The sequence below is a fragment of the Malaclemys terrapin genome, chromosome 1 (assembly GCF_027887155.1).
Source record: "Malaclemys terrapin pileata isolate rMalTer1 chromosome 1, rMalTer1.hap1, whole genome shotgun sequence".
In the NCBI taxonomy this organism is placed as follows: Eukaryota; Metazoa; Chordata; order Testudines; family Emydidae; genus Malaclemys; species Malaclemys terrapin.
The window spans coordinates 70,120,405-70,140,742 of NC_071505.1; the positions used below are offsets into that span (position 1 = coordinate 70,120,405).

At 42.6% G+C, this 20,338-nt stretch overlaps 1 protein-coding gene across 1 annotated transcript in view; it reads left to right on the top strand.

Moving 5' to 3' along the window:
- Positions 1–20,338, top strand: part of ZDHHC17 (zinc finger DHHC-type palmitoyltransferase 17) — a 123,503-nt gene that overhangs the window by 87,263 nt on the left and 15,902 nt on the right. Inside the window, exons 11-13 of the mRNA XM_054027001.1 lie at positions 471–595; positions 7,094–7,156; positions 13,945–14,038. Coding sequence (XP_053882976.1) covers positions 471–595; positions 7,094–7,156; positions 13,945–14,038 — 282 coding nt within the window. The remainder of the gene's footprint in view (positions 1–470; positions 596–7,093; positions 7,157–13,944; positions 14,039–20,338) is intronic.

A 20,338-nucleotide genomic window follows, 5' to 3' on the forward strand; every position in this document is an offset into this window, starting at 1 on the left:
TTATATGGTTAAAAGCATTCCTTTTGGTGATTTAACTGGAATTTTAGACAATGGAGACATAAGCAGTCAAATGAGCATCTTATAAATAGAACTTCTGGATATTTACTGTGAAATCAGGAAATACTTTAAGGAGATAATACTATATGGAATTTAAATTAAAAACAACAAAGAACAGATCGGAATAACTGAATTATGATAATTCATATTTTAACACAGTGTAAATAGTTATAAAGAGTTAGGCAATCAAACTGCCTTAAGAGAATTTCTACAGAATATAGAGTACAATAGAAGTCCTTACGACACAATATTTTGTGCTTATTTTAAGTGTCGTTGATTTTGGCAACTTTTTAGAACAAAATGATTCTTGGTCATCTTATTTCAAGTTGACAGATGTTAATAATTCAGCCTGGTTTGGTCTTTTTGTAATCTTTTTCATTTTGAACTTCTTTAGATTCCTTGACTTTAAACACATCTCAATTTTCTCTTTATACATCTTCCATTCCTTGCCAATAGTGTTGCACTTTTCTACAATTTTGGAAAATCCTGGAAATCAGACCCAGGAATCATTAAAGCCACAGAAGAACAAAAGAAAAAGGTAAAAATACTACAGATTTTTTTGAGGATGATGGGGAAAAAATGCTATGTCCTTTTTCAAGGATGAGTTACCTGTGTGTTTCCAAATGTTGTCACTTGCTGTTTAGCACAGAGAAATAAGAGTAAATTGTTGTGAAACAAAAGCATAGCAATATCAAAAGGTTGTTTCTGCATTTATCTTACATATTCCCTTGTCTCTATTTGCAAGTAGTGTGCAGGTCTTGCTTTCTAAATTTAAAATTCATGATGTTTTAATTAACAAAATAAAATTGTAGTTTAAATTTAATGAGGTGGTAGCGTGTGTAAATCTTTATATTAGGTTCAAAAAATGATGAGATGAGGTTGAAAGTGATGATAAATTAGGTAATCCAGATTCATTTATGGAAGCATAAAAATCTGCTCTATTCTGCATAGGTTCTTGTGTCTCTCTCATCACAGTAGTACCTGAGTGCCTAATGTACTTAACTATGGGACTAACTTAATATTAGCTGAATACAATGTTGTTGTAGTCATGTTGGTCCCAGGATATTAAAGAGAGAAGTTGGGGGAGGAAATATCTTTTATTGAACCAACTTCTATTGGTGAAAGAGACGAATTTTCAAGCTTACACAGCTCTTCAGTTCTAGGAAATGTACTCAGTGTCACAGCTAAATATAAGGTGGAACAGATTGTTTAGCATAAGTAGTTAACATTTATTTCAAGGGACCATTCAAGGTGAAGTGTCCAGTGAACACCTCTCCAGAAGAACGGAGTGGGGAAAAAGCTAGGGGCAAGGGGATTGATCAACACCCCTACAACATACTTTTCAAGATCCATGCATCTTATACATGCTAATCACAACATGTGGTGTACCTCACGATGCACTAAATGCACCAGTAGCAACTATGTGGGTAAAACGCAGACAATCACTATGCTCTTGCATGAACTCACACAGAAAAATGACAAAAACATTATATCACCTGTGGATGACCATTTTTCACAAAGAGATCACTCTCTATCAGACCTTCAGTCCACATCCTCAAAGAAACCTGCACAGCACCTTCAAAAGACCAGTCTGGGAGCTTAACTTTGCTAGACACTAAAAATCATGGACCGAATAGAGACACTGGATTTATGACTTATTACAACAATCTATAACAGGGGTGGGCAATAATTTTCGCTGGAGGGCCACTCAACAAATTTTGATAAGTTGTCACGAGCCACACATTTCTACTATATTAATGGAAGGGGTGCGGGGTCTGGGAGGGAATTTGGGTGCAGGAGGGAGCTCCGGGCTGGTGCAGAGTATTGGGGTGCGGGTGGGGGAGCTCTGGGAGGGAATTTGGTGCAGGAGGGGGCTCCAGGTGGGGGCAAGGGATTGGGGTACAGGAGGGGGAGCAGGGTCTGAGAGGGAGTTTAGGTGCAGGAGGGAGTTCTGACCTGGGGCAGGGGCTTGGGGTGTGAGGACGGTGCTGGAGGTGGGGGCAGCACATGGAGCCACTTCTACCTCCCCATTCTCCCTCCCCCCGCCCCTGCCAGGGGCAGGCAGAGGCATGCCAACAGCAACCGGCAACTTCCGGGAGCGGCATGGGGCCACTGCAGGCAAGCAGCGTGCCTGAGCAGCCCACTGCACTGCGGGACTTTTAGAGGACTGGAGATCGCGAGGGGGCAGCCAAAGAGCCTGGCAGGCTGGTCAGAAATGTTAGATGGACCAGATCTGGCCCGCGGGCCATAGTTTGCCCACCCCTGATATATAACCCATTAACACCCACCCCAGCTTTCCCCCTTCTGGCCACTTCACATTGAATAATCCTGTGAAATTGTTTAGCATAAGCAGTTAAAACAGATATGTTCCACTTTGTATTTAGTTGTGACACTCATGTCTACGCTGCAGTTAGACACCCACGGCTGACCTGTGCCAGCTGACTCAGGCTAAGGCCATATCTACAGTACCACTTATGTCGGCAAAACTAATGTTGCTCAGGGGTGTGGGGGAAAAAATGCCCCTGAGCTGCAAGTTTCTCCAGCATAAGTCATAGTGTGCACAGTGCTGTGTCAGCGAGAGAGCTTCTCCCGCCAACATAGCCACCGCCACTCATTGGAGACAGTTTAATTATGTTGACAGGAGAGCTCTGCGCTCTCAGGAGAGCGGCATAGAGCAGCTGTACCACTGTAAGGTTTCTAGTGTAGACATTGTGTTTAATTGTGGTATAGACGTTTGGGTTCGGGCTGCAGCCCAATCTCTTGGATTCTCCCACCTTGGCGGGTCCTAGAGCCAGGCTCCAGCCTATCCACAGATGTCTACACCCCAATTAAATAGCCCCTTAGCTTAAGCCCAAAGAGCCTGAGTGAGCTGATAAGGGCCAGCCATGGGTGTCTAATTGCATTGTAGACATTCTCTCTGAGTACATTTCCCAGACCTGAAGAAGAGTTTTGTGTAAGCTTAAAAGCTTGTATCTCTCACAACAGAAGCTGGTTGAATAAAATATATTACCTCACTCATCTTGTCTCTAATACTAGTGTAATCCACACACCTTCTGGGTGTGGTGTTCTGGCCCATCGAGTGGCATTGAGACCACTTAGGGTATGTCTATACTACCTGCCGGATCGGCGGGCAGTGATTGATCCAGCGGGGGTCGATTTATTGCGTCTAGTCTAGATGCAATAAATCAACCCCCGAGCGCTCTTCCGTCGACTCCTGTACTCCATCACCGCAAGAGGCACAGGCAGAGTAGACGGGGGAGTGGCAGCAGTCGCCTCACTGCAGTGAAGACACCGCAGTGAGTAGATCTAAGTATGTCGACTTCAGCTACGTTATTCACATAGCTGAAGTTGCATAACTTAGATCAATCCCCTTCCCTCCCACCCCCCAGTGTAGACCAGGCCTTAGAGAGAGTTAAATGAGTCTGCTCTACAGCCTTAGTTAAAAGGCAATTGGCTTTTAGCTCATGCTGTAGAAGCTCATGCACTAAGTTCCAGAGGTCCCCGGTTTGATCCTGCCTGACCACAACTGGAGTCTGTTGGCATTACAAGTGGGGACTCTTCCAGATTTCAACTGGGAAGTCACTGAAGCTCGGGACGCGCTTCCTCAGCTAAGGGAAGTATGTAACCCCCACACCTCCTGGCTGTGGTGTTCTGTCCCATCGAGTGGCACTGAGACAGCTTACAGAGAGTTAAATGAGTCTGCTGTACAGCCTTAGCTAAAAAGCAGTTGGCTTTTAGCTCGTGCTGTAAAGCTCGTACACTAAGCTCCAGAAGTCCCAGATTCAGTCCCGCCCACCGACGACCGGAGTCTATCGGTGTTACACTAGCTGTCACTTTAAATGTCATTGCTTAAAGATTTTGCCTATTCTGTTTTAAAAATAAATAAAATGTACAAATTACTGTAATTTAAATATACTATACCAATAAAGCTAGAGCTTCTACTGACAAAACATTGAATTCTGTTTGAGTCAAGCTTCTTCTTCGGTTCTGAGATAGACATCTCTGATTAGCTTTCATTGGCATTTGAGAGTAATTCATCTTGGCATATAATTTATGACCAGATGCATTTATAATCTTTTACCATGATAATTTTCTGATGCTCAAGCCCATTACTGTTAGCAGTTCTAACTTGCCCTTTATTGAAATGAAGTTTTTGAGCAATCAAACCTAGCAATCACAAATTCCCAAAATGAGAGCAGCAGTAACCTCTTCCATTAGTTTATGGGAGAGATTTTCAAAAGCCCCTTAAGGAGTTAGGAGTACAAGTCCCATTGAAAATCAGTGAGACTTGTGCTCCTGACTCACTTAAGTGTTTTTGGAAATCCCACTCTCAAGCATGCTATGCAACTCACTGCAAATCAAAGTGGAATGACATCAGGCTCCCTGGAATTATATATTTGTCCATGTGCCGAGTAGTAATCTCTGATGAGGTTGGCATTACAAGTGGGGACTCTTCCAGGATTTAGATTATTTTTGTTTACAGGATAGATTGATATTAAAAAAACAACTGTGAATGTGCAGATTCAGGCATCCAGAATTGCTTTTCTGTTACTGTGCATCCACCAAGTTGGATGCTGGGCTAGTCCAATCTAAGTACCATTCCTTCAGCAGGACGACATAATTAAGTAGAATTTTAACACTTCATAGAGTAGTAAGTAAGCCCCTTTGTGGCCTCAGTTCAGCAAACCACATAAACACAGGAGTCCCATTGAAGTCACTGCTCACCTACTTCAAATTAAGCACATGCTTCAGTGCTTTGCCGAATCAGGGTCTAAATAAAAAATTAGCCAGTTTCCAGTCTTCTTCCATCAGGATTTTGTCACTGTGCTAATGTTATGGATTTTTTTGATGCAGACACTTTGCAACTAATTCAACTCTAGAATGGACCATCATAAAAAGGACCGGCATAAAATATTCTGGGCATTGTAGTAGTTTCCCCACTTTGCTTCGTAACTTATCTTAAAGTGAACAAAAGTCAGGGCACCAAATAATTTGTGCTTCCCCTCCCTGTTGAACAAATAGGCAGGGCAATCCAACAGACCACGGTAAGTATATCTGGAAATGCCAGCAACATCCGAGTTTCCAGGTGTTTTTTCTTTTGACATGCTTGCCCTTTTCAATGATGTAGTTCTGCTTCCTAGACTAATTTGAAGTAGTTCAGGCAACTCCCCACTTTCCAAACTGCATTGAAATTATTATTAGTTGTAGTAGTAGGAATTTATTTACTTTTATTATGGTAGTGCCCAAAGGCACCAATCAGGAGGATCTGCCCTGGATTGTACTGGTCACTGAACAAACATACAGGAAAACAGTCCCCAAAGAGTAAAAGGCATGCAGTGTATTGTATAAGCAAAGGACCATGTTGAATAGTGCTTTATTCTACAATTACTCCCATTGAATTCAATGGAACTACTTGTGGAGAGGTCCCAAACATGCAAGAGGGTATCAAAAGCCAGCCCAAAGTGATCACGGTGATGGTAGACATGCCTCCTGTTAGTTCTGTCTCTTTTGTTTTTCATCTATTTGTTTTATTTATATTAGTTTTTTGGAGGAGTCACTTGGAATTGAAGTGTAGCATAGAGGAAGGGATTGTTAGAGAGAGGAAAGAGTAAAGGGAGAATGAAACTGCTACTGCTTCCCGTTTGGAGGAGGGAGGAGAGGCTGCTGGTCTTAGTGCCACAGTTGGTTCCTCTGATTTCTGCAGAGAGGACTATAAGGCCCCGTTTTATCCCTGAACCCTTGACTGTAGCGTTTACTGGCTGCTTTGGAGAAGGAGCCCGGGGATCTAGTGTATTTCCATATTCACCCCCTGCCAGTTCCTCCATGTAGTGTCTTGGAAGAATTGAAAAGGCATTTGGGGATCTTCAATTGAGGTATCCCCCTTGGTGGCCATCATCTCAACCAGGAAGTAAAGGTAAACCTTCTTGCATACCAACTTTGTTTGGCTTGTTACATTAACAGAATAGTCATAAGTACCTTCTGCTCCTTTTCTAATCAGGAGAGGTGAGAAAGGAGTTAAAATCATATGGATCCAAAGACACCAATGTGACAGGGCACTTAAAACCCAGAACTACGGTTAAAATATATTTCATGTACTATGGCTGAAGGTACAAATTAGACAAGCATATCGGTCTTTAATTTTATTCCTTAACTATTTATGCTAATCGGAGTTAATTCTTCCTGGGCTAAGAAAAGTAGCTTTGGCAAAAGACATTTTCAGGACAGTTCCTTTGAAATCCGTGAATATATATTTTCCAGACACTGCAGACTTTATATAAAAGCCTCTTGTGGCACAATCTTCAGCTGCTGAAATATAAAGGTTGTTGGAAATGTAGACTCTCTTCATTTCCTAGAGTAATAAGTCACCACTATTCCAAAAACAAAATAGATACTGGAAGGACACATAAAATGAAAGGATCTAATTTAATGTAAGGAAATTGGGATGTTGTAACTGAAATCCACCATTGTATATCACTTGATCCATAAGCATAGCATGATGCATAGTGGGTTGGAGGTTTGGCTTTTATTACTGCTTTTGTGGTTAAGAGATGAACATTCTATGGAGTAGGTAATTGCAGTTTTGAGACTTTGGACTGTATACCACTGAACTTAAATTTCTCCTTCTTGACTGATGGGTCCTGACTGGAAGGTAATCTCTGAGGATTTATCAAAATGCAAAATAGTTTGAGTTTAAATCTGATTTTAAAATCAATTTAGTTAAACCTGTGTGCTAAATTCTGTGTGGATGTGCTAAATCAGTCTAAACCTGCTTTATATCTATTTAGCTTAAATCAACTAAGAAGAAACTAAATAAGCCACTTTTAATTGGAAATAAGTGTCTACATAGAGTTTTGCACCAGTTTAAATAGGTTTAAAATTTATTTAAATTAAATATTCTGGTGTAGGCAAAGCCTGAGATAGTCTGAGCATACAGGCCTGATTATGAGCTACAGAAATCATTTAACATTGGAAATTAGATGGGTATGTGTTTAAAAGTTTAAATACTAATTTTATTTCTTGTTTGTTTCTTCTGAAGACAATAGTTGAACTTGCAGAGACAGGAAGTCTGGACCTCAGTATATTCTGCAGTACCTGTTTGGTAGTATGCTTTTTATTTTTACTCATTTATTTTTGTTTCCACTTAATTGAAATGTAAATATCAGTGTTGGGGGAGAGAGGTTGTGTGTGGTGGGCAAAACTGGAAATTTATATAGTAAATAAATTAGATTTCCCTTTCTCTCCCCCCCACACCCCCCGCCGCCCTTTTCTCCATGTTATTTCAGAGATGGATGTTGTTTAAAAAAACTTATATCAAAATAGTGTTTTCCAAAAAGCTCAAGTGGGTCTGTTCATAAGAATTGTGGAAATGTCAGGGGGGTAGATCATTTTGACTTTATGCAGAGAATTCGTTAATGGTAACATAATGCTAGAATCTAAGTGTCTTTACCAAGTAAAAAATTATTTGCTGGGCATGCTACATATTCTGAAGATTGTTGGGGTGAAATTCTGCTCTCCCTGTGCAACCATTCTGAAGTAAATGGGATTGTACTGATTGATGTAAATGAGAGTAGAATTTAGCCCAATATTTGATCTCGTTGACTCACATCTAATGTGTTTGTTTAGTTTGTATATGGGTTGGCTCTTTTGCTTCCTAAATTCACTCACTTGTGAAATTTCAGTAAAACTAACGAAATTAAATGCTGTAGATCAATATTGTAGTTAAATAGTTTCTTCAGTATCCTGATTGCCTTGAGCTGAAACATTTATCCACAGAATTTAGTTTAATAGTTTTTTCGCTTCTGCAAGTTGATTAATAATATCCAATTATTGGGTTGCGGTTGAGAACTTTCATCTAATTTTTTCTTGTGTTTAGCTAATGCACTGATGAGATAGCATTGACCTTCAGTTCACAGTACTGACAAATGTATTTTGTACTTCCAGGCATGCTTGCAGATGACTTTATAAGCATTATTGTTTTCTTAATACCTGTACACTTTTAAACCCTTTTGTGTTTTGACATTTATTTGGAAGAGCATACTTTTTAATTAACAATATTAAAGGAGTGCTTTGTTTAGCAGTTTCCATATGGCATACAATCATTTATGCAATCATTCAGTCTGAGAAACCATTTTTCTTTAGATAATTATCTGACAATAAAAAAGATGACGACTTTAAATTATACCTTTGTATAATGTAAAGTTGTTTTCTCATTAATGAAGTATTAGCTATTTCTATAGATCAAATGATAGTTTCTATATCAGCAGGTAAAATCAAGGAACGGCATGGCAGAAAAATTGTGATGGAGAACACCCTATGGATTGAGTTTTGCTAACTTTGATTCAATCCTGCAACTGATAGTGTGTAAATGGATTGCTGCATCCATGCAGAGCCCGCTGGAAGTCAGCCTCCATGCAGGTTCAACAGTACACCCCCATGTTCTTAGTTAGAGGATCAGAGTCTTTGTTTTAACTTCATGCTTACTAGGGGACAAAATTCATGCTAAATCTTGTATCTTTGTGAACACCTTATTTTAACTTTGAAGTATATCTAAACCAAACCAAACTAAATGTAATTGCTTCAGTTTTGGAAAACTAGTGAACCATTCCTAGCTCTTCACATTTCTAGGACTTTCTGATTGTTAGGCTAACTGGAAAGGACATAGGGTTAAGGGAAATATGTGTGTTAATTTTTTTTATTAAAAAGAGAATTGGATAACTAATTTTATACAATTTTAAATGCACTATTCAATCCTGTTTTTAAATAATATTTTACATTGATGTGTCAATTTTTTTCTGGTGTTGGGCTTTACAGCATTCTGTCTGCCATTGGCATAACTAAAATAATCTCCTTTAGAGTATGAAAATAGTTTCTTTCAAAAGTGAGCTGGACTTTTTTAATTTGGCTATCATCTTAAAAAGAAAAAATACTAATTTTCACACCCCTCCACAAAACATTTTAAAATGGAAATCAGCTTCAAGAGAACAAGGGCAGCTATCCAGTTCCACAAGAAAACATGATATGCACATTCCTTTTAAAATGTGATTAGCAAATATAAAAGACTGTAAAGTCTACTAATAGTACATACTCGTGCAAAGCATGAGATGGAATACTAATAACAATATGCCAACTTTTTAAAAAATGGTCAAATTTTCTTAAATATGCACACATACCAGTACAATTTTATTAATCCAAATGGCCAAGCATTGGCCTTTTGCTGCTATTAAGAGGAAACACTTAACTAATAATCTTAACCCCATTTTAATAGTAATGGTTCTATCTGAGCTGCAGAACCCATCTTGTTACCTAAAGTTCCATGCAGTTGGGAATAGGAGCTATCTGCTATATAAGAAAAGGCCTTCTGCCTCCCTAGTCCCAACAGAAGGGTCAGCTGCATAATGTCCTTTGTAGCAGTCTGTTATGTGGCATTGGCATGAAAAAAGCAAATCAAGATCCAAGAACATGCTAAATTGTATTATTGGTATTGAAAATTATTTTCTTAATAAGTTTATTAAGGTTTACCATGACTCAGTTTCCGCACAAGCATTCCTCCATTAATTCAATGGCCACTTCATGATAAATGTACAAGGGTAAGCATATACTCTTGTATTATGTACCCAAAAGCAATACAGTTATAAATACACCTCTACCCCGATATAGCGCTATCCTTGGGAGCCAAAAAATCTTACCGCAATATAGGTGAAACCAGGTTATATCGAACTTGCTTTGATCCGCCGGATTGCACAGCCCCGCCCCCCACCCCACCCCCCCCCGAGCGCTGCTTTACTGCGTTCTATCCAAATTCATGTTATATCAGGTCACGTTATATCGGGGTAGAGGTGTACTGGCTAAAATACTCTCAACAGGATCAGACCTGGTAGGGACCTTCCCATCATGGCGTGTCTCCAGAGGAATAAGGAAAGGCACTGACAAAGTACCCCTAGAAAACCTTGCTTTTTTAATACACTATAAGAAAAAGGTGATGTTATTGTTTGTTGTCAGACCTTTCTAACTCCAGATGAAGCAGCTAAGTTTGAACCTTGTCTTCTGCCCCGGTCAAGAGAAGATTAATGACTGGGCCTCTTTCTTCAAGGTTTGCATCTTATCTCGTTAGGCTGTATTTCTCTTTGACTACCAAACTACACGTTTCTTTATACTAAACTAAACAAACCAATTATTTACAATTCCTGGTGCCCATTAACCATATTTTCTTTATTTCTATTACCTCATCCCAAACCTTAAATGAGATAACACTGGTATTTTTAAGGGTCACTACAAGATTAACACAAATAACTTGTGTTTTCTTATGATCTCATCCTTTTACATGCTTCAGTCCTACCACTCATGCTAAAAATCCAAACTCAGTTTGAAACCGTAGCCTGCTTAAGCCGAACGTGGGCCTATGTTACTATAGTTGGCAACCTTTTCAAAGTTGGCCGCCTTAATGTTGGACATCAGAATCCATATTTAGGCAGATGATACAAAAACCGGGGGAGCTGTAAATAATGAAGAGCAGTCTGGATCGCTTGGTAATCTGGGTGTGAACAAACTACACCTCTGCCCCGATATAACACGACCCGATATAACACGAATTCAGATATAACGCTTAAAGCAGTGCTCCAGGGGGGCAGGGCTGCGCACTCCGGCGGATCAAAGCAAGTTCGATATAACGCGGTTTTACCTATAAAGCGGTAAGATTTTTTTGGCTCCCTAGGACAGCGTTATATCAGGGTAGAGCTGTATGTACAGTATTTTAATACAGCTAAATGTAAACACAAAGGAACAAAGAATGTAGGCCATACTTAGCAGGATGGGGGAGACTATCCTGAGAAGCAGTTACTCTGAAAAAGGTATGTGCTGAATGTGTGCTTCCAGCATGATGCTGCTGTTAAAGGAGACGGGAATCTCGAGTAGGAGTAGAGAGGTTCTTTTACCTTTGTCAAGGCTGGATCCCCACTTTGAACTTTAGGGTACAAATGTAGGGGCCTGCATGAAAACTTCTAAGCTTAACTACCAGCTTAGCTCTGGTTCGGCTGCCACCATTTCAATGGATTCCCTTCCTGGGAAGCCTTGAAAAACCTTCACCAAATCCCTGGTGAAAACAAATCCAAACCCCTTGGATCTTAAAACAAGGAGAAATTAACCATTCCCCCTCCTTCCTCCCACCAACTCCTGGTGAATCAAGTTCCAACCCCCCTGGGATCTACAACAGGGAGAAATTAACCATCCCCCCTCCTTCCTCCCACCAACTCCTGGAAAATCAAGATCCAAAACCCTTGGATCTTAAAACAAGGAAAAATCAATCAGGTTCTTAAAAAGAAGGCTTTTAATTAAAGAAAAAGGTAAAAATCATCTCTGTAAAATCAGTATGGAAATTAACCTTACAGGGTAATCAAACTTAAAGAGCTCAGAGGACTCCCCTCTAGTCTCAGGTTCAAAGTACAGCAAACAAAGATAAACACTCTAGTAAAAGGTACATTTACAAGTTGAGAAAACAAAGGAAAACTAACACGCCTTGCCTGGCTATTTACTTACAAGTTTGAAATAGGAGAGACTTGTTTAGAAAGATGTGGAGAACCTGGATTGATGTCTGGTCCCTCTCAGTCCCGAGAACGAACACACTCCCAAACAAAGAACACAAACAAAAGCCTTCCCCCCCCCCAAGATTTGAAAGTATCTTGTCCCCTTATTGGTCCTTTAGGTCAGATGCCAGCCAGGTTACCTGAGCTTCTTAACCCTTTACAGGGAAAAGGATTTTGGAGTCTCTGGCCAGGAGGGATTTATAGTACTGTACACAGGACAGCTATTACCCTTCCCTTTATAGTTATGACAACCTTTGTGTTTGGCACTTGTGCGACCCCTGCTGGAATACTGCATTCAGTTTTGGTGCCCACAAGTTAAGAAGGATGTTGATAAATTGGAGAGGGTTGAGAGAAGAGCCATGAGGGTGGGGAAGTTCTGTGGCCTGTGTTATACGGAAGTTGGACTAGATGGACACAGTGTCCCCTTCTGACCTATTTATACAGGACACATCTTGTGAGAAGCTGCAAAGTTTTGACAAATAGAAATAACTTTTTATAAAAGGTTTATTGAAATAAACCAGTGTGATTGGTTGTCACATCCTTTCAGCAACTTCAAGCTATGTAGCAAAACTGTTACATTTTGAACAAGCATTCAGTTTCTCCCAAGAATCCTGGTTGAAGAAGTTTTGTATTATAAAAAAGAAAAGTCTGTGGAGAAGTTTATGTACCTTTTGTATTCTGCGATTTTTTGGGGATGGGAAAAAGGGGAGAATTATGAATATTTGCAGTAAACATTTCAATTTGACTCAGAATTGCCGTTGCTGGTTTAACAAAATGTTTAGGCCTTTTTCTACTGAAATCATGAGAATTGTAATGGTTTTTTAAAAATTTTAATACTTTCAGAGGTTTTGTGAAACTGAAGTACTTTCATTGATTTTTTTTAATGTAATGTAACATGATGTACCTACGTACATATATGTATATGTGTGTCTATATACACATGTAATTTAGTCTTTTGTTGATCTGTATAGGCAACATCACAAAATCATATTTAGTTATTGTGAGAGCTTCTTGAAATATTGTATTATACTCCCTTCTACCATACAAAGGAAAACCCCTTTTGGTATATGCATTGCAGATTAGTTGTTTCAGGACCTATGTAAAATAAAATCTATTTGAGGAAGGCTCTTAAGAGATAAGTAAGCTTCACAAAGCCTTCCAAAACAGAATTATTTTATTTTAAAATGGGTTAGAACAAACTTTGGGTTAAATGACACATTGAGCCTGAAAAAGAAGTATCTTTTGCTTTGTGTCAAAACTGTCTAGCTATTTTCCAGGTTAACTGGAAAGTTTCTTTAAATTCTGAAGTGTTTTAACATTTCCTAATTGTCTGTGGATTAGTTGCTTAGACTTGCAAGTTATGTTTACATTTTGAAACACAGTGTTTAAAAATAATTTCTTCCTGCACTTACCTACTGAGACCTGAAGTATGCATTTTATTTCCCATGGAAGAATTAATAACATGACAAACACATAATGGAAATACTTCTTCTATCATGTTTGTGGTGTCATTCATTTTTGTATAATAAACATAGAACCTTTAAATTCAGATTTAAAGGGATACGTAAAAATGAAGTTGGTTTTTAAATATTTCATTTTAAAGTTTAAATGTATTTTAATTTCAAGGTTTGTACATATATTTTGTATTTCAAGGTTTGTTCATGTATTTTGTTCTTGATTTGTCATCATAACCATTTAATATTTAATTTACAAAATATATTCAGTTTGGAAGTGGTTTTCAAAATTGTCAAAGTGAACATTGGAGCAAAAGTCCCATTGGAAGTTCTCTTTAAATTCATATTCTTGAATTGATAAATAGGCTTAATTAACAGCATTCTGTTTCCATTAGGGTTCTTTTATGAATAATGCCCAAAGAATAATCTCAATCATAATGTAATACTCTGTCAATATTAAATAGCTGAAATGAAACAAATCCGCACCCAAAACTTAGATACCTAGAGGATTTAGACGGGTTTGGGGTGGATGGAAAGAGAAATAAATATTTGATACTTTTTAAGATGCAACATTTTTATTTAAGGGAAAATATTTTAAATAGATTTTTGTACCATACATACCATAGCTGATGTATGATGAAATTTCAATACACTAATTGTTTAATGGAATCTGAATTATCCATTAAGCTTTTAAATTCCTGTTGACCTTGATCTAAGGGATTAACAGCAGCAAAGTATTTTAACATGCATTAAAATTCATTTTTTTCCCCACCAGTATAAATCTGTCAGACTTTTCCTTTCACTTTGCTGTAAAGCTTTTTGTAATTATATGTCCATAAATATCTGTCAAACAGATACGGAAGCCAGTGAGGTCCAAACATTGTGGCGTGTGCAATCGATGTATAGCAAAGTTTGACCACCACTGCCCATGGGTGGGTAACTGCGTAGGTAAGTGATTGCTCAAATATGGACCCTTAACAAATAGAGAGGGGAAAAATACAGTTAGTCAGTTTGTCCACCCCTTTCTCAATGCAGGATCGTTCTCTACAGTATATTCCTCTGTACTTTGTAAATTCCTGTTTTTAATGACCACAGTAACATGGTTTCTGACAACTTCCTGCGAAAGACTATTCTAGGTCTTCAGTATTACCAAAAGCATCTTGATGTTCAGCCTGAATTTTCTTTTTTTCTGATTCATTGCATTATTCACAGTTCTTCTCTCTGTTACTAATCCACACATAAGTACTTATAGCTTTGTTTCTAAGGGCTTATCTATATGGAGCAGAAATGTGCAGTAGAGGGGTGTGATTTCTAAAGTGCACCAACATGCACTAACTGACCCATGGTGTTCCTGCTAACATGAATTAAAAAGATTGCACCAACAGACTCTAAACAGGCCAGTTCGCGTGCGACACATAAGTGTGCTTTAGAAAGCAAACTCCTCTTGTGCAAATTTCTGTTCTGTGTAGAAAAGTCCTAAGTAAACTGCTTTCATCCCTATTAATTTTTAAACATTTTATTTCAGCAATAATTATAACACCACATAAACAGTATGTACGTATGTTTTTGTCAAATATGAACTCTAATGCAAATCATTAATCACATTTTCAGTTACTTATCAAACCAGCAGCTTTTTCATTTCCTACAAAAACAAGAGAGCATATACTGACTACAGTGGTGATTAGTCTCTTTAATATATATGACATGAAGCATGGAGAACTAGGAAATTAAAGTCTGGGTAACAGGTAAACTCACAAACAAGTATTTTCCATTAGGGAACTGTAGCCAAATGCTCAATTAATTCTTTGCTATGTGTCAGTAGATTCAAGATGGCTTGCCATCTAGGTGGATTTTCTACTCCTGGGGAATTTCTGCACAAAAAAATTAAAAATTCTGTGCACAATATTTTAAAATTCTGCAAAATTCTGAATATTTTATTTGTCAAAATAACACAGTATAATCATGCCAGTTTCAATTATTTCAAGATACTTGTCAGCAAGCAAGTCTGAAATAATGCAACAAAAAAGATTCAGGAAATGTTTTTTTGACAAATAGATTCCTTACTAGGCATATTAATACAAAACTTTGAGTAATCATTTAAACTACAATACAGAACTGTGTTTCCCGCACCCCTCAGAAGCAGTGCAAAGGCTTGGGGGAGTCAGGGGAGTTGAGTCATGGGGACCTGAGGGAGAGGGAAGTTATTGCTGGGAAGGAGCCTGGCAGTGAACCTGGAAGGTTGTTGGGTGTGGGTGAGAGAAGTATGGAACAGTTCTTTTGACTCTCATTCAGTCAGGCACATCTGCCCCATCCCCATTTGTCCCTCTACCCCCACCCTTCGCCCCTCCCCATGTGTCCCTGAAACTGTTCCCTGTAAGCTGCGCACTTGGGCGGCTGCACAGGAGAGATTCAAGTGCCGCCCAGCTGATTAGCAGAGCACGCACAGCCAGCAGCATGTGTTCACGTGCCCCTTCTCTCTCTCTCTCTCTCTCTCTCTCTCTCACAACACACACACTCTCTCTCTCTCTCTCACTCACCTCCCAACACATACTTGAGGTACTTCCAGCATCATTTCTCATATATTCTTTGCTTATAAAAGCAACATTACAACATGTTTACAGATGAAGGAAGCTCTTTGATTTTGGAGGAAGGAAGTGCCTTGTGTGCTTGTTCTAACTTGTATGTTTGGGTTTTCTGCTTTTGTCTTATTTATTTGTTCATTTCACTTGTTAAAAGCACTTGATTATTTTTTGCCTCTGGAGGAAGCTCTTGGTTTAATAGGCAAAATATTTGACATAAATGACCAATTAAGTACTCTGTTGCTTGGATACAGAGGAACACAACTTTTTTAGCCTATTATCATCTGTGTAGTGCCTGTGTGGTTAGTGCACCTCTAGGGTCATTGGCGTGCTCTAGTGAATGTATTCTACAAATTGAGGGAAAGTTGAGTAGTTACATTTATTTGTATATATACACTATTTGGATCACAGTATTAGAAATGCAACTGTCAGGTATATTAACACATGGCAAAAGTGGTGGTTCTTCGAGTGATTGCTCATGTGTATTCCACAGTAGGTGTGCCTGCTCGCCAAGTGCACCAGGGCCGGAAGTTTTTTCCCTAGCAGTACCTGTAGGGGGAGAGTGGCGCCTGCCTGGCACGGTATAAGAGGAGCTGTGCACTCCCCACCACCCTCAGTTCCTTCTTGCAGCCAGTGAAGGTGCGTCAGAATTGCTCAGCTCCAGCCTTGCTGCAGCTTGTCCCCAGAACCGTTCATTCAGTAGTACCTTCAGTAGTCAGTTTAGTTTTCAGTGAAGTTTAGTTAGTTAGTTAGTGAGCCCGGGCTGGGGCATGCCCCGTGCCCCGGGATTTAAGTCGTGCGGCTCCTGTAGGCGTTCTATGCCAAAGAGTGACCCGCACACAGACTGTCTGCACTGCTTGGGAGAAACCCATATCAGTGAAAGGTGTAAGATCTGCAAGCCCCGGATTAAAAAAGAAAGGGACATTAGACTCCAGGCCATCCTGATGGAGTTGGCGCTGCCCCAACTCCGGCATGCTGCTCTGATCCGGTACCTGGCACCGTGGCATCGGTGCGCGGAGACCCTCCAGTACCCTCAACTAGTCGGCACCGCTCCCCTTCCACGGGGCATGCCAGGAGGACTGGAAAGACTCCCTCCTCGCAACGGCACCGAGGGAAGTTTGGGACCGAGACTAGATCCATGTTGGGTAGTCCTTGGTCTAGGTCGAGGGAACGTTCCCGACACCACTCACCGCCTAGTGACCGTTCAGGGCTCAGTCTATGTGGATCGCCCTCGACGCCGGTCAGACTATCTGGATGGGTACCATCCAATCGGGACTCCCACCGCTCGTCTTCATGAAGCAAGCTCAGAAAGGGAGGGAATACCACAGTCGGTTGCGGCATGATCGTCAACGCCGTTCCTGCTTGGAATCCTGCTCAAAGTCTCCACCAAGGCACCGTAGCTCCGGGCGTCGATCGCCAGCTCCTCACCGCCGCGGGTCCGCCCGTCGAGATGGCTCACAGAGCAGCTACTACCATCGGTGGCGTTCTCCCGCCTCGAGGCCGCGGTCCCACAGTCGACGTAGATCCTAGCACCGCCGCTGCTCCCGGTCCGGAGGCAGCAGAGAATCATACACCAGCCCGACCTCCGCTCACAGTCACCCATCTACAGGCCAGACTAGCCAGCCTGATCAGCCGGCCCCACCAGTGCCTCAGCAAGTGCAATGGCACCGTGCATCGTGGCTGGCCCAGTGGTACCAGTGGGCACTGTGGCCTCCGGCGCAGCCCCTGGTGGGGGCTCACTCGGTGGCTGGAGCGTCTGAAGCACCATCAGCCTCCATCCTTAGACCGCCGAGAAAGGAGTCGACGGGTCCTGCTTCCTCGGTGCTGTGCCTGGAATCCGACCAGGGGGTGGATCCTCCGGTGCCGGCCAACACCCAAAGTACCACACCAGCCTCCTCGCCCCGTCCGGAGGCTTACTAAAAAGGGTGGCAGCGAGCCTCCATCTCCAGGCTGAGGAAATGGAAGAGCTCTCAGACTCCCTGTTCAGTGTGCTGTCCTCCTCGGCACCGGGCAGGGTGGCCTTGCCGCTCCATGAAGGGGTGGCAAAAATTTCAAATGCACTGTGGCAAACGCCAGCCTCATTGGCTCCCATCTCTAAGAAGGCAGAGCACAAGTACTTCGTACCCACTAAGGGGCACGAGTATCTGTATACCCACCCGGCACCCAAGTCCTTGGTGGTTGAGTCAGTCAAACACAGGGAGTGACAGGGGCAGCCAGCGCAAACCCCAAGAACAAAGGCTCTCGGAGGCTGGATGCTTTGGGGAGAAAAATGTATTAGTCATCAAGCTTCCAGCTGAGGGTAGCAAACCATCAGGCTCTCCTGGGTCGCTACAAGTTTAATCTCCCCAAGTTCAAAGACTCCCTCCAGGAGCCCGATAGAAAGGAGTTTAAGGCGCTCATGGAGGAAGAGGCAGCCACCGCAAGGGCGTCTCTGCAAGCCACTTCGGATGCAGCGGACACGGCCGCACGGTCCCTAGCCTCGGCGGTGTCCATGAGACAGGCGTCCTGGCTTCTAGTCTCTGGGTTATCCAGCGAGGCGCAGTCATCGATGCAGGAGCTCCCTTTTGAGGGAAAGGAGGAAGGCACTGTTTGCGGAGGAAACAGACACAAAGCTGCACAGCATGAAAGACTCCCGTACAACCCTCCAGACCCTGGGCCTCTATGTCCCTGCTCCGGCAAAAGCCAAGTTCAAGCCACAGGAGGCTCCCGCATAGGCCGCTCTCCCGAAATACGAGGCTGCACATAAGAAGTAACGGGGCTATAAGAAACACCCGCAAAGAAAATACCAGCCTACCCCACAGCCTGGGTCCTCTAAGGGCAAGCAGGCGGGTAAAAGGCAGTTTTGACGGGATGCTCGGGGGTACCCCGCCAGTTTTCTGCAGGGATCCACCCCCAATAAAGCTCCCTTTTTCCAATCGATTGTGTGCGTTCCTCCCGGAATGGTCGCAGATCACCTCGGACTGTTGGGTCCTCAACACCATCTCCCAAGTTACACCCTCCAGTTTACCTCCTACCTGCCCAACCACCCCCCGCCCCTGTCCCTCTTAGGGGACCCATCACACGAGGCTCTGCTCGAGCAGGAGGTCGGAAGGCTCCTGGAACTAGGAGCGATAGAGGCGGTGCCCAAGGAGTTCCTGGGCAAGGGTATTACTCCCAGTATTTCCTTATCCCAAAGGCTCAGACCCAAACTGGACCTGCGACGTCTGAACCAGTACTTGGTAAAACTCAAGTTTCGCATGGTTTCCCTGGCCTCCATCATACCCTCCCTGGATCCCAGGGGTTGGTATGCGGTCCTCGATCTACAGGACGCGTACTTCCATAGCCACATATTTGAGGGGCACAGGTGCTTCTTCCGTTTTGTGGTGGGACAGAATCACTACCAATTCATGGTCCTCCCGTTTGGTCTGTTCACTGCCCCTAGGGTGTTTACAAAGTACGTGTCGGTAATAGCAGCCTACCTCAGACGCTGGGGCATCCAGATATTCCCCTATCTGGATGACTGACTAGTCAAGAACAACAAGGAGTCTGGTGGCACCTTAAAGACTAACAGATTTATTTGGGCATAAGCTTTCGTGAGTAAAAACCTCACTTCTTCGGATGCATAGAGTGAAAGTTACAGATGCAGGCATAATTGTTGTTGCTTGTTGTTTTTGTAGATACAGACTAACACGGCTACCCCCTTATACTTGACTAGTCAAGGGCACCTCCCGGTCGCTGGTGAGGGATCATGTGGCACTCCTCCTGTCCACATGCACCGCCCTGTGCCTGTGCTTAGTAAACAATGCCAAGTCCACGTTAGTCCCGATCCAACACATAGAGTGTATCGGGGTGCTCCTGGAGCGATGTCGGCCAGGGTCTCTCTCCCCCCAGACAGGTTGGAGACTCTGAAAGGGCTCATCTACTCAACCGTAAGGTTCCCGGTGCCGACAGCCAGGTCCTGCCTACAGCTGCTAGGTCACATGTCAGTGTGCACGTATGTGGTCAGGCTCAGGATGAGGCCCCTACAACTCTGGTTGGCCTCACAGTTCTCCCAAGCCACGGACAGGTTGGACAAGGTCCTTACCGTGCCAAACTCTGTGACCGCCTCCCTACGGTGGTGGTCCACACCGAGCAACATGCTCCGAGGAGTGCCGTTCAGGGACTGGGCCCCGTCAGTGGAGCTGGTGTCCGATGCATTGGACCTGGGCTGGGAAGCCCATGTCGGCAGTTTTCAGACCCAAGGCCGGTGGTCTCTGCAAGACCTGACCCTTCACATAAATGTCAAGGAACTCAGGGCGGTGTGGCTGGCGTGTACGGCCTTCCACTCGCACTTGAAGGGCAAGGTAGTCAGGGTTTTCACGAACAACACGGTCTCGATGTTCTATATCAACAGGCAAGGCGGGGCCTGATCCTCCGCCCTCTGCCACGAAGCCCTCAGCCTGTGGGACTTCTGTATAGCCCACGACATCCACCTAAAAGCTTTTCACCTACCAGGTGCCCAGAATGTGAGAGCGGATCGCTTGAGCAGGGACTTTTCCTCTCAGCATGAGTGGTCCCTACATCTGGAAGTGGCCTTTCAGCTTTTCCGGATGTGGGGAACTCCCCGGGTGGACCTGTTTGCAACCTGACAGAACCGACGATGGCCCTGGTTCTATTCCGGGGGGGTCTGGGGAGGGGCACTATCTCTGAT